Source organism: Pelodiscus sinensis, chromosome 10 (assembly GCF_049634645.1).
Source record: "Pelodiscus sinensis isolate JC-2024 chromosome 10, ASM4963464v1, whole genome shotgun sequence".
In the NCBI taxonomy this organism is placed as follows: domain Eukaryota; kingdom Metazoa; phylum Chordata; order Testudines; family Trionychidae; genus Pelodiscus; species Pelodiscus sinensis.
In genome coordinates this window covers 13732273-13745724 of record NC_134720.1, presented here as the reverse complement: position 1 = coordinate 13745724, position 13452 = coordinate 13732273, and the positions used below count along the sequence as shown (strand labels likewise).

General features: G+C 39.5%; 1 protein-coding gene across 4 annotated transcripts in view; it reads right to left on the bottom strand.

Annotated features, from left to right (window-relative positions):
• Positions 1-13452, bottom strand: part of PXYLP1 (2-phosphoxylose phosphatase 1) — a 99253-nt gene that overhangs the window by 57898 nt on the left and 27903 nt on the right. For 3 of the 4 annotated variants that reach the window (XM_075937534.1, XM_075937535.1, XM_075937533.1), the window contains one exon: positions 7561-7692. In XM_075937534.1, coding sequence (XP_075793649.1) covers positions 7561-7639 — 79 coding nt within the window. In that variant the 5' untranslated portion in view covers positions 7640-7692. Of the gene's footprint in view, positions 1-7560; positions 7693-7829; positions 7993-13452 lie in introns of those variants that run through there. The other variant, XM_075937536.1, reaches the window with a different exon arrangement.

Sequence of the window (13452 nt, the reverse complement as noted above, 5' to 3'; positions counted from 1 at the left end):
AATGGAGAATAATGGAACAGAACAGATACTGGTAGATAAAAATTAAGGATGAAGATTAAGAGGACCAAGAAGAAACTAGCCAAAGAACAAAATTTAACAGAAATAAAAGGTTGAAGAAGGAGGGACAGTATATCTACTAGAACACCCAGTTGTAGCAAAAGGGACAACTGAGAAAAATGAAGGAAAAGTCAGGAAAGATACATGATGACCTCTTTGCATTCTTCCTCCCAGAGAATGATTAAGAGATACATAGCTATGCCAAATTTATTCTTCACTGAAGAGCAAGGCGCAGCCAGAAACAAAAAGTTCCAAGTAAAATGTCAATGAAAAATTATGAGAAATTAGATTGCAATTAATCACCTGGACTAGATGGTATTCATTTTGAAAGCTCTAAGGCTCTGAACTAAAATGAAATGGGCTAGGCTAATGCATTCTGAATTCATTGTGAGTACTCAAGAAAACAATCAGGAGTGACTGTACATAGCTCTAACAAAGCATAAGTCTAAAAACCGAGAGACTGTACTAAAAAGGGGTCAGAGTACAGCAGAGATGGAAAAATGTCATTACATAAGCCAGAAGTACTTTTCCACCTTGAGCACTGCATTTAGTTTTAACCACAGCATCTCAGTGAAATACAACAAAAAAGAAGTGTCTACAAGAAGATAGAGGTCTGGGCAATAGGAGAACTTTCATCTGACAATGATTTTAAAAGTTATAAGGGGCTAGATTCAAGTCTCTGTGCACCACTCTAAAAGCAGAAAGCCTGCTAGGAGGGGGATGGTTGAATTAAATATATACCCTAACCCTAACTTCCTAACACTGAGTGGCCCACAAGCAGCCAGTACTACTAAAAAGAAGTGGCAGCACTGACTCCGAAGTCCATCTCCCTGGGTAAACCTGAGGGTGAGGTGACTACTATAGAACCATAGTTTTAACTTAAGACATAATGGGCCAGAATTGCTCAAGTAGGTGAAGTTGCACCTCTCTGAAAGCAGCAGGCTAAATTTAATTCTAAGGCTATATAATTTGGAAAGAAAGATATGATAAATAACGGAAGATAATGAATGGATGCCAATGAAGCTTAATTTCGTACTCTTTCCTATAAACAAAAACAAGATGGTTGCAATGAAAATGCAACAATTTAAAATGGATATAAATACACACAACCTCTGCTCTATGCAATAATGCATAATTAAACTCTAGAACCAACTTCCCAAAACTACTGAGTCATGTTGTACAGAAGATAAAAAGATATTGGAATCAGAAATGCATCTTTAATTATCTGTAAAGCAGCATGACTTAGAGCACCAGTCAATCCAGGGATGAAAAGGAGTTTTTGTAGACAGCTGGATGTTTGAATAACTGCTGAATTGATCAGTGCAATACCTCTGAGAATTATCGATGTTGTCAAAGATATATTAGAAAAGAAAGGACTGACCCACATTGAAAAAGTGAAGAAATCTAGTAAGTGTAGGTAAACATTGATTTCACTGTACATGCAGTCTGACAAAAATATTCCCATTAATGATAATTGAAATTTGCATACTGTATAGACAAAGAAAGAAAAATGCTATTTAAGAACTTATTTAGAGTTAGATTAATGGATACTTATTTGTATATTTTGACAATTTGTTGTTTTTGTCTTTTTGAATCTCACTGTTAAATAAATATTGTCTGAACACACACAATTTTCCAGATGCTTAAAACCCACAATATCACCCAAATATGAAAATTTAAATATATAAAAATATGAAAAATATGAATTTATTTAAAACATGAATTCTGCCAACTCTATTGATACACATTACATAACATCCAAACCCAAAAAATAGGTTGCCTGCAACAGTGGCAGAGACTGAATAAAAGAGTAGTAGAGAGAAATGCTTTTTCAATCACAATTACTTTGTCTTTATTAAAAAAAAATAACAAAAACCTGTTTTGGTAAATGGTGTCAAGGCATCTAGAAGTTGCACTCCTCAGTTCCTATCCCAAGGGAATGTTTCCCCCTTTATGTTGCTCTGGCCCTTTTACTCAGCATGAAGCAGATGGAGGGGGGAGATGGAAGATCTCATACCTAGTCCTTTATTTCTCCATCAAGAAGGACAGAATACCACAGCCATCCTACTCTCCATGGAAAAAATGCCTGGTTTTACGTAACAGCATTACTGAACAGAACCATATAGAGTTCTGTTCAGTCAGCCTTCCCTAGCAAGATACCAGCTATGATACAGCAGATAATGGTCTGTTCCACTTAGTTTACCTCCTATTTTCCTGTGAAGGTATTTTGCTCTGGTAACACAATACTTTAACCAAATCTCATTCAACATGTATTTCCATTATTTTCTTATGTCTACATTTGAATTTAAGAATGATCTTTGTTAAGCTTTCCTTTCATCATTCAGTACTAACAATGAAATTCTGACTACATTAAAAATTGAATTTCAGCATCATAGTTTCTATGTGGATACAAAAGAAAATGATATGAATGATAGAACCAAAACAGCTTTGTATGAAAACTGAATTTTTCAGCCCTCTCCCACGGCAGCCAAAATAAAGAGGCAAAAAGGGATACCATGGCCAGTTAGAAACATAATGTTTTAGAGAAATTGATATATAATCAGGATTTACATGTATAACATTACTGTACTCAGATATATTTAAAATAGTGCAACAGCTCACATTTACTAATAAACTTCAACTATCAACAGCTGCATACTGTTTGAGATTTAGCCCATCATATAATTCAGGGCTGTAAGATCTTCTAGTTGAAAATATGCTGTGGTATCTAGTGGTCACAGACAATTAGCTCAATTAGAATTTTGTTTTAAGCAGCACTTATTTTTCTATACTATTTAAAAATGTAAAGCATATATCAACTCAGAGCACCATCTGTTGAAGGAAACCTCACTTTATAGCTGAGCTGATTTGAATTTAACGTTGTACAATTTGTCAGCAACTCAACCAAACTGAAATTGAATCCATATCTGGTTCCTGGTCCTTTGCTTCAAAACTAGACCACAGAATCAATCATGTAAATTGTTTAAAAGACATCCAGAATACCTTATGAAACTAGTCTTTTAAAAAGTTTTATGTACTTATGCCAAAATTTATACAGTGGTAAATACTCTCTGCACCTACCAGAATTAGTAAATAAAAAATTATTCATGAACTCACCCTCTTGCACATAGATCAAGAGGGAAAAAAATAAAAGAGGGTCCTGCCCACCTGCTGCTGTTCACTTTAGAGATCATTATGCATTCAACAGTTGCAGTCCATACTAAGATGGTGCAATTTCTCAATCCCTACTCAGATTGTGTCTCTCACTAAATGGAAATTGATCCAATAAAAGATATTACCTCACCTACCTTCTCACCAATACACCGTTTAGTAATAGTCACAGATTTACATTAGTATGAAGCATGTATTTCCATTCCTAATATTCCATAAGATATTTGGCTTCAAATGCATCTCTGGCTCCTCTTAACTTACCATGCTTTGGGGATTTTTCCAGCTCTAAATATGTAAATTCAAGACCACTGTAATTATAGCTCTATGATTTGAAACAAACATAAGGCATTGCAATTAAATTTGCTTAAGACAGCTTAGAAAAGCTGAAAGTTTGGAAGCTAAGTTTTGCGATTTCATAAAAAAAGAAAATGAGCATGTTACATTTGGATGAAAAAGCATTATATATGAAATAATATAAACCTGAAAGAGATTACGTTACTGTCACTTTATGTAGCAGTAGGAACTAAACACACGATGAGGAATGCCTATCTTCTAACAGCGATGATAAGCTATGTTTCACTGATGCATAGATGGTGTGCTGTGTGAAGCAATATTAGGATAACTGTTGAGAGAGAGTCTGAAAAAGGTTTATTTGCAACATGACAAGTATCAATATGTAGCAAGATTTTGGGAGGGAGAAACAGGGGGACAAAATAACGCTAAGGATTTTGTGCCATAATCACCACAATAATCTGGTTTGACTATAACAGAAATAATATGTTCTTCATGAAGAAAATGATTTTAAAAAACTATAATACTGAAGACAGTGAAGCAGCATTGCAGGACTATCTGGTGGGTAACTGCAAGGAGCTGTCTCAAGCTATTATGAAGCAGATAAATAGCATTTCAAAGGGATCTCAATGTAGAATAAAGATAATATGGATACATAGATTAATAAGAATGATTGGGAAAAAATCCTTTTTCCGGATATGCTGGTTTACTTAGTTCATGGTAACTAGGTTGACTATGGAGGTTTGGCACATTTGAGTCCTCCCTCCTCATTAAAACATCTTCTGTTGTGTGTCATGGAATATTTGTGATGGGGGTGCAGCATTATTGTGGGTTGCATGCTTCCTCAGGAGAGACTCAATCTCTGAGGAAGAATACGACCTTCTCTTCGTTTTTACTGTTTTCCCGGTCCTTTGGGCTCGATCCAGTGTGAGCTGCTCTCTCCAGCTCCGTCCAGGTGATTTCTGCCCAGGAGGGGTAGATTGCTCAAGGTCAGAAGCCAACCAAGCCTTTTTCTCCATCTACAGCATTTTCAGTTGTAGTTCTCTTGATCTCCTGCATTGGGTGGCTAGTTTCTGACAACATGGGCAATGTTCTGTGGTGTGCTGTTTCCCACGATAGCAAACACACTTTGCGTGCCTGTCAGAAATTGAAATAAATCGCCTGAGGCCTGTACACCTTTTAAATCGGGGCGAGCCCGGCATATCCTAGAGAGCCGGCAATAAGCGCGGGATTATTACGTCCCTTTATGAGCTTGCCAAACAAGGGTCTTCTTTTTTTTTTTTAATTTGTGCATAACGACTAAGGGGAAAGTCAACAAGAATAAGGTAGGAAGGGTTTCTGAGGTAAACTATGTATAGGTAAATAAGTAATGGATGAGGTAAAGGGAGACTGCTCATCTGTGACCACAGCCAGCGGTGGCTGAGAAGGATCTGGGAGGGCGGCCGCGCATGCACAATAGGCTCCTCAGAACACCCACTCCTCATGCATACAGTTGTCACAAATCTCCCATCGCGGGCTCAGCGGTGCTGAAGCACGTAAGGTGGAACACCCATGGGGACACTCCTGAAAGAAGAACTACCCATGACTAGCTGACACAATGAGGAACATGATTTGCCTTCTTCTACAGCAGCCAGTTGCTTGTGGTCAACAGTGTGTCAGCTAACTCGATTGTTAAAAGTTTTGTTAAAACAATTACATTTCTTTGTGCCGATGAAGGGAATAGTCTCAGTGCTCGGTACTGTCAGAGCAATTCACTGCATTCCATCTTGCTTGGTCCAATATAAATCAGATCAATGTTTTTACCTACATCAGATCTTTATATAAAGCTTACCAAGGATTATTGTTTATTTACCAAAAAAAAAAAATCTTTTGTCAAATTGTGCTGATTTTATAATACAGTAAAACTCCAATTGTCTGACATCCAGTGGTCCGGCACTCCCGATAGTCCGGCACCAACTGAAACCCGGAAGTATTCCAGCCAGCCCGACAATTGAAGCTACTCCGCACCACTTCCCCAAGTCCGCTGCTGCCATTGCTGAAACTGACCAGCCGCAGACTTGGGGAAGCGGCAAGGAGCAGAGCAGCTGGGGTGCTGCCCGGTTGGTCCTTTCAGCGCCGCTCCTCACCAAAGCGGTGCTGCGGGACCAACCCGGCAGCACCCCTGCTATTCTGCCCCGCCGCTTCCCCAAGTTGCCGCTGCCGCTTGCAGCCCCAGCTGGCCTGTCGCCGGCGGCTGCACGGGGCTTCCCCCACCTCCCTGTAAAACGGCGGAGGGTTCACCCCACGCCGCGCCATTCCCCGCCAACCCTTCCCCCCCATCACAGGCCCCCAGTTAGAGTACCTCTTGATACTCCGGCATATCCAATAATCTGGCACCCCCTGGGTCCTAAAGGTGCCGGATTATCGGAAGTCTACTGTATAGTACACAATGTACTGTTTTACTATTTTTATTCTTATATGGCCTTCTAAAATGAAATTTAAAAGACAAGAGAAAACTATGCACATTTATATAAAACACATGAACACTTAAGAAAGTACTGAGACACCCTAAGACGCCAATATATTCACTACTGTCATATAATTCAAGTATGTTTTGTACAAAATATGCCTAGCCAAATGTCCATTTATCATGGCTGTGGCCAAGTTTCCTGCAGTCCCATGAAGTTTATTTACAGCTGGCTCTCCATGTTCTGTGCTGTTATTTAGCTCTAATTTGCCCCTAAGTGTCTTCTGAGAGCCCACTAAGTGTTGGTAATGCTGCTAGACAATACTGACCTCTCATGGTTTGCCAAATTCTCTGATTCGGCTCCAGTCAGATCCTGAGGGTGCCAGACTAGAGAGATTCAATCTGTAAGTCTTGACCTTCTAGACATTAATATCTCATTGGATTATGTGTGTTATTGGAATGCATATAAACATAAGGACGAGGAGTCCCGTGGCACCTTATAGACTAACAGATTTATTGGAGCATAAGCTTTCGTAGGCAAAGACCTGACAAAGGTCTTTGCCCACGAAAGCTTATGCTCCAATAAATCTGTTAGTTTATAAGGTGCCATGGGGCTCCTCATGGCTTTTGCAGATTCAGACTAACACGGCTACCCCTCTGATACATAAACATATGGGTTAGCCCAGGAAAGGTGTATAGTGGAAACCTCTCAGATACACAATGGAAGCCATTTGACCCAGGTCAAAGCACAAGAGCTTTCCAGCAAGCATGAAGAAGATATAAAAAGGAACAATGACATCATGGGGGACCTCACTTTCCCTGTAAAAACTGACCTAGAAATACCTGAGGAACAAGGACTGAACTATGGAAAGTGATGATCCCAGCCTGGAAAGATTTTTAGTCTATGTATAAAAACCTGGGAAAAACAAGGAAACTTATGCCTTAAGCATCTGTCAGACTGTTCATCACTCAGCGTGACAATCTGCTAATGTATACCCTCTCTAGCCAGTGTGCTTAACTCAGTTTGTGGAGTTTGTTTATTTTCTAAGGTAATCTGTTTTGATCTGTTTGCTTTCTCTTATAATCGCTTAAAATTTATCTTCTGTAGTTAAAATTATTTCTTGTTTATTTCAAAACCCAGTTTGTGCAATTCACATGGGAGGAGAGGTATGCATCTCTCTCTTCACATTGAGTGAGAGGGCAAATTCTTGTAAGCTTGTGCTGCGCAACTCTTTCTATATAGCACAAGACAATGTCACACTGCAGATAGCATGTGCACCAGAATGCTGGGTAAACCCCCAAGTTGAACCCACTCACACAAAATTGACTGCAGTCTGTGTCTGCAGCTGGTGTGGTCTTCCCTGGGCATATGCTTCATGCGGAGAGGGACCTGAGGGTCTGGCACAACAACCCATGAAAGGGAAACCCAGGCCAGTAGGGCTAGCAGGCTCTGTGGAATCCCAGAAAGTAGGATCCAACCTATCACAAGGACACAAAAAGGTTTTTTGCCCCCCTCCTTTTTTCTTTTTTTTTTTTTAAAAAGAAAAAACCTATACTGGCATACTGTAGGCAAAAGAAAAGGAGGCATTACTTACAGAATTGGAGGCTGAGGCTCAAAAAGGCCAATAAGGCTGCCAAAGCCAGCAAGATCAGAAAACGATTTCGGAAAAGCATTATTAGTTGTTTTGCTTTCTCGTCATGATTTCATCTCCAGGCGTGAACACTTCCTGTGAATCAAACAGACAAGTATATATTTAACAAGTGGAAGCTTCTGCTACCCTGAAATAAATCAAAGTGTAATTTTGACAGGAGGGCAAGAGAGACATGAAGGTTATTTCTTGAATGCAAGTTTCAGAGGCAGAACCTTGATCACGATACAATGGTATGAACTTTTTTCCCTTGCTTCAGGCCAATGTGTCAAACTAAGCAAATTTCACAACACATTACTGTGTTATTGTGTTCCTCTGAAGTCTCTTACGATTATCACTACATGTGACCAAGAGCCAGAGCTGTGAGCCACATGTGGGGCTGACAAATCAAGCTGTCAAGCCCCAGAGTGGGAGGCAACATCTGCCCAGAACTGACAGCTAACAGGCAATGTAAGTAATGCACTCTCTACACAAACATGATGTCATCCTAACTACAGTGAACTAACTGATACACCTCTCACTAAGATGAAGTTATTAAGTTGGCATACTGGGAGACAAATTGGCAGGAGCAATATTGTAAGTAGACACAAAGTTAGGTCAACGTAAGCAGCCTTATGTGAGCCTAACTCTGTGTCCAAACCTTAGAAATACTCGGTTACAGAATTAGATATACTGCTGCAAAATTAAAGCATGGAGTATTACAGAGCAGGTGCTGTTTGGATGACATGTGGAGCATATTGATCTTTTATCTATTTACTTTACGGATGGCTCAGAGTGCAGGTCGTGTCCTAGCCGTACTGTCTCCACCCGAAAGCTCTCAGTACCCAAAGGCCAATTTTATCATCAACAACTGACATAACACTGTCTCTGTTTGCTCATTACTCTCCAGGTTTTTACTCTTATTCTAAAAGGTGAATAAATACTGTACTGCTAGAAACACAGTCCACACTCAGCATTTGCAGCACTGGAATTCTTTCAGCAGGTTAATAAATGGGTATCAATCACAACATTTATTACACATAATTGTTGATACAGGTATTCACCGCAAGGTATAATGTTTGACTGGATAAAGAAATTGGAACCACAAACTTCATTAAGACATCATTAATTGTGAGACAAGCAAAACCAACCTAATGTTTAAAAAAGAGTAATGTAATAATACCTCTTTAACCATATGTAGCTAATAATTAAAAGAAAAGCTATTCAGACACCTAATACAGTATATGTACTTGCTGTAAGATTATTTGTTTTCCTCTATTTTAAATTGTGTCCAATATTTATTCTAATAAATCACAATGGAGGAAAATGACTGATCTACTCTAAAGTATCCCCTTTATTACCTACTCAAGCACAAATATATTAGTAATTTATTACTAATATAAACTTCACAACTTCCTGCATATTTACTCAAGGCCAAAAAAAATGGCAGTATTATTAAGGAGACATGATAGAGCAAGTCAGGAGACCTGGGATCCATACCTTCCTCTACCAGACTTCTGGGATTTTGGACAAGTTACAACTTCTTTCTGCCTCAGTTTTCTTAAATGCAGAAGTGGATATCTAACTGGCAGAAAAGTTGTAGGACTGAATTTAATGTATTAATGGTTGGAAATGTATCCTCAGACTTATGTAAGAAAGGTGTTTTTATTAATATTTCACACAATGCACTGAAAATACATCAATAGCACCAAGGGATTCAAGAAATTAGACTTGTCCTTCTCCCCAAAATAATCATTGCCATTATATACAACTGTGCCACTTAACTAATAACATTACCTCTAAATAGCTGCATCCATCTAGGATGCAAACCTACCATCTTACTTAGCGTGGAAGCACATTATTTCACTGAATTACCATGACAGCTGAATGAATATACTCGATTAAAATAGCATGTCTCCTTAACAATCAATACTACTCTTCAAAGTCTGCTTCCATTCACTGTACTTATCTAGTATGGCAGATCCAGCAACATCACATCAAAATGACACACACTGCTGAGATACAACTGAATGACAGTGGTCATTATGAAATGAAGAAGGGAAACTGTCACAGCTGTAAAAAACAAAGCTTCCAAGTCTATAAGGCTATGTCTAGACTGCAAGCCTCTTTCGAAAGAGGCTTTTTCGAAAGATACTTTCGAAAAATCCTCTTTCGAAAAAGAGCATCAAGACTGCAAGCGGAACTTTCGAAAAAGCAAGCCGCTTTTTCAAAAGGCAGTCTGGATGCTCTCTTTTGAAAAACCCCTGTATGCATTCAAGAACGCCTTTTTTCGAAAGAGCACTTTCGAAAAAAGGCGTTCTTCCTCGTAAAATGAGGTTTACCACCATCGAAAGAAAAGCCGCGTTCTTTCGATTTAATTTCGAAAGAACGCAGCTGCAGTCTAGACGCAGATGAAGTTTTTTCGGAAAAAGGCTACTTTTTCCGAAAAAACCCCTGAGTCTGGACACAGCCTAACTGAACAACTGCTGAAGACAAACGCAACAAGAATACGGTGTTCTCCAGCTCTCCCTAGTCGCCAGACCAGTCTAGAAATTGAGGGGAGAGTGCCTGAAAGCAAAACAAAAAAAAACATATAGGTAGGTGCAGGGTGACATTCACAGCTTAATCTGGGGGAAGTTACTAAAGAATTTAGGCAGCCTGCTCACCAGTCCAATATCTACTACTGACAGTTCTATCTCTTTGAGAGGTTCCAATTGCTTTTGATCTGTCTTGTATCCTTTCATTGCACGGTAAGGATATTTTTTCCACTGTGCAAGAAAGCCTTGTTTTGAAGAGAACAAAGTGACAGCCATCAGACATGATTATGAAATTTTTTGGTCTATTTTTAGTTTACACATTCAGACTGGAATTGTCAGAAGTACTGTAATTCTGCAGGGTCTATTTTAAAGAAGGGAATGAACACCTAGGGAAAACTTTTTAAAGCAAAGATATAAAATTGCACCTAGTAAGTGACTCTCTATTCCAGAACACAGATACCTTATTATTGCTTCACAGGCCGGACCAAATTCAGAAAAATAGAATCATGTAAGCGATTCTATTACTAGGTGACAGCCCAGTTATCGTTTTGCACATTGCAACTATGAGGCAGAAAACATGCTTCTTCACTCTCTAAACTGGGACACTCTAGACCTGGCTCCACTCCTCCGTCTGGCCAGCGGATCGGATAGGGCCGTGCCACCCGTAGTGCAGGCTTTGGCCAGCCAGTCACAACCGCCCACCAGGCCAGTCCGCCCCTGGACTTGCCAGCTGATAAAATCTACTCGCCATGGACAAGCAGGCAAGTGCATTTGTCAAGCTCTGATTATCCTGTTTGTATGCATATATCATTTTTGTATCTGAAATTATGAATACTGACTACATTAATCTGTATTCCAAATGTACTTACTCTAGGTAACTCCCACAACAAATCTTTCGGGTACATCAATGAAGAAGCTAGACTGTGGAGATGGCCATCAGCAAAGACAATAGACCATGGAAGAGCTTGGTCTTCTGGTAAACACTTCAGACCTGACCATTCCCAAACCGGAGAAGGTCCATAATGGCCCCTCTGCTACTCCTGACTGCTTGGCTTTGCTTCAGCAGAAGCAGAGGGGCTAGCATAGACAGATTGGGGATGGGGCAGTGCTCAGGGGAAAAAGCATAGCAGCTGTGGAGCCATATAGCTGAGGGCCTTATCTCCATGCATGCTTCAGTCCCCATGCACCCACGGATGCTGCTGGACAAGGGAAGTCCAGATGATAGAGGTTCAACCTGTATTAGGCTTAGTTTGAAGTTTTATTTTCTAGGTAATCTGCTTTCATCTGTTTGATATCACTTATAATCACGTAAACTCTATCTTTTCGTAGTTAATAAACTTGTTTTATGTTTTGATCTTAACCAATGGTTTTGGAGTGAAGTGTCTGAGAAAATACTAACTTGATAAACTGTTGCATATGTTCCCTGCATCAAGGGAGTGGTGAATCAAATGAGCTTTCATCATACAGATCCCTGTGCAAGACTAATTCTGGGTTTATACTCCAGTAGGGGTACAAAGCAGAGGAGCAGGGGAATTGGCTAGTGTTCCATTGTAAATCTATGAGGTGCATAGGTAAAGCATTCAGATAACTCGTTCAGGTGTGTGGAGCCACCTGCTGTCATGCTGGGTGATAACAGGCCCTGGAAAGACTAGCTGGGCAACACCAGCGTGGGAAAAGCCAAAGCTTAAAGGGCACAGCAGCTCCAAAGGCTTCCAGACTGCACCCCAGGGGTGACAACCCATCACACTGATTACCAAGCAATATTCCTTTGAATCATTAATACCCGTTAGTCCGTTGTGCACTCAGATCTCAGCAGAGACCATCAGCAGGCACCACCTCTTAGGAATAAAATTAAGGTAATGGGAGGATTGATAAAGCAAGTAGAATAAGGCATGTTGGTAGGTGGAGCAGCCCAAAAACAGGTGGCTGATCTTCTTTACCCTTTGACTTTGTCAAGGCATATATTCCTACAGAGCTTGGGGAATAACAGCTGGAAATGACCAGATTCACCATTGCTGCAATGCTCAAGTCAGGCAACAGAGAAAGAAATAGTGACACTGAGCAGAAGTGATTCAGAAGACACCCAAGGTGCTGACATCTCTGACTGGTCACTGCTGCACATAATTAATAAATGCTAAGTAACTTCCTCACTGCACATCAACCACAGCTGGTGTCCTTGCATTATTTCACTGGAAGTTCAGCATTTTAAAGTGGATACACTGTTCCTGGGGCATCAGGCAATACTGAGGTGCTCTGTGACTGACATTCCAGGAATACCACAGGAACAAAGCAATTAGCCTTAATATTGTTAATTTCAACAATGACTGGTCCTTATCCTCAGGCATAAGATTATACAATCAGCCTCATATCCCTTCACTGTCTCTCAAACCAGGCAAAGCATTTCACTTGAAATAAAATAGTTCTCCATTTACAACTGGCTGTTCCACTTTAAGACATGTTATTTTTCTCATGTAAGCGTACAAGCTGCTCACCATCATATAAAATTACTCCCACTTACCTCACTCAATTTATCCTACCCTCATTAGCCAGGTTGTCACAATGTAAATATGGAGATCAAAAGCTAACTATAACAATAGTAAACACTTTTTAAACTGGACTTCAAATATAAATAGTGCAGCAATATCATAACAGCAAATCAACATAGGTAACAAAATACTAATGGAGAAGTCAAAATGAGCCATATAAAAATTAATATGCATCATCAATGGATCTGCAAACACCATGTGAAGTGTGTGCACCATTTTTAGTCAGAAATATGTAAAAGTTGTTTACTGAAAGGTTAATTTTTATTTTTAAGTTAAATGATTTAACTTAAAACAGACAGCACAGATATGAAATATAAAGTAATTACAGAGCAGTTTAATTTGTATCATTTATTAAACATATCTGTGATATTTAAAAACCCACAATATCCCAGATTCAGGTCTGCTCTCCATTTTCAAAGTATTTCAGGGGCCACATGAGTTAGATCCAATCTAATCTATAAAAGGACTGCTCTCCAATCACTGTTACTTTATCAGGAAAGGCCAGTTGGTTTCATACTAAGTCTTCAGGCTACTCCAAGTCCAGACTTTTCCCTTTTCATGCCCTTTTGGTGTTGTTCAGTTTCAGGAGAGCTATGCTCAGGCCAAGATACCTGCCTATCCTGCTTGTACATTTTCATCTTTGTAATATTTGTATTATGAAAGCAGTCTCCTTTGTGAAAAGCAGAAGGCTTTAAAACAGACATGGCTCTACTGCACAATCTGTCAGTCTGATCAACATTATATCTCATCTCTTTAAATCAATTATATAGAATCCA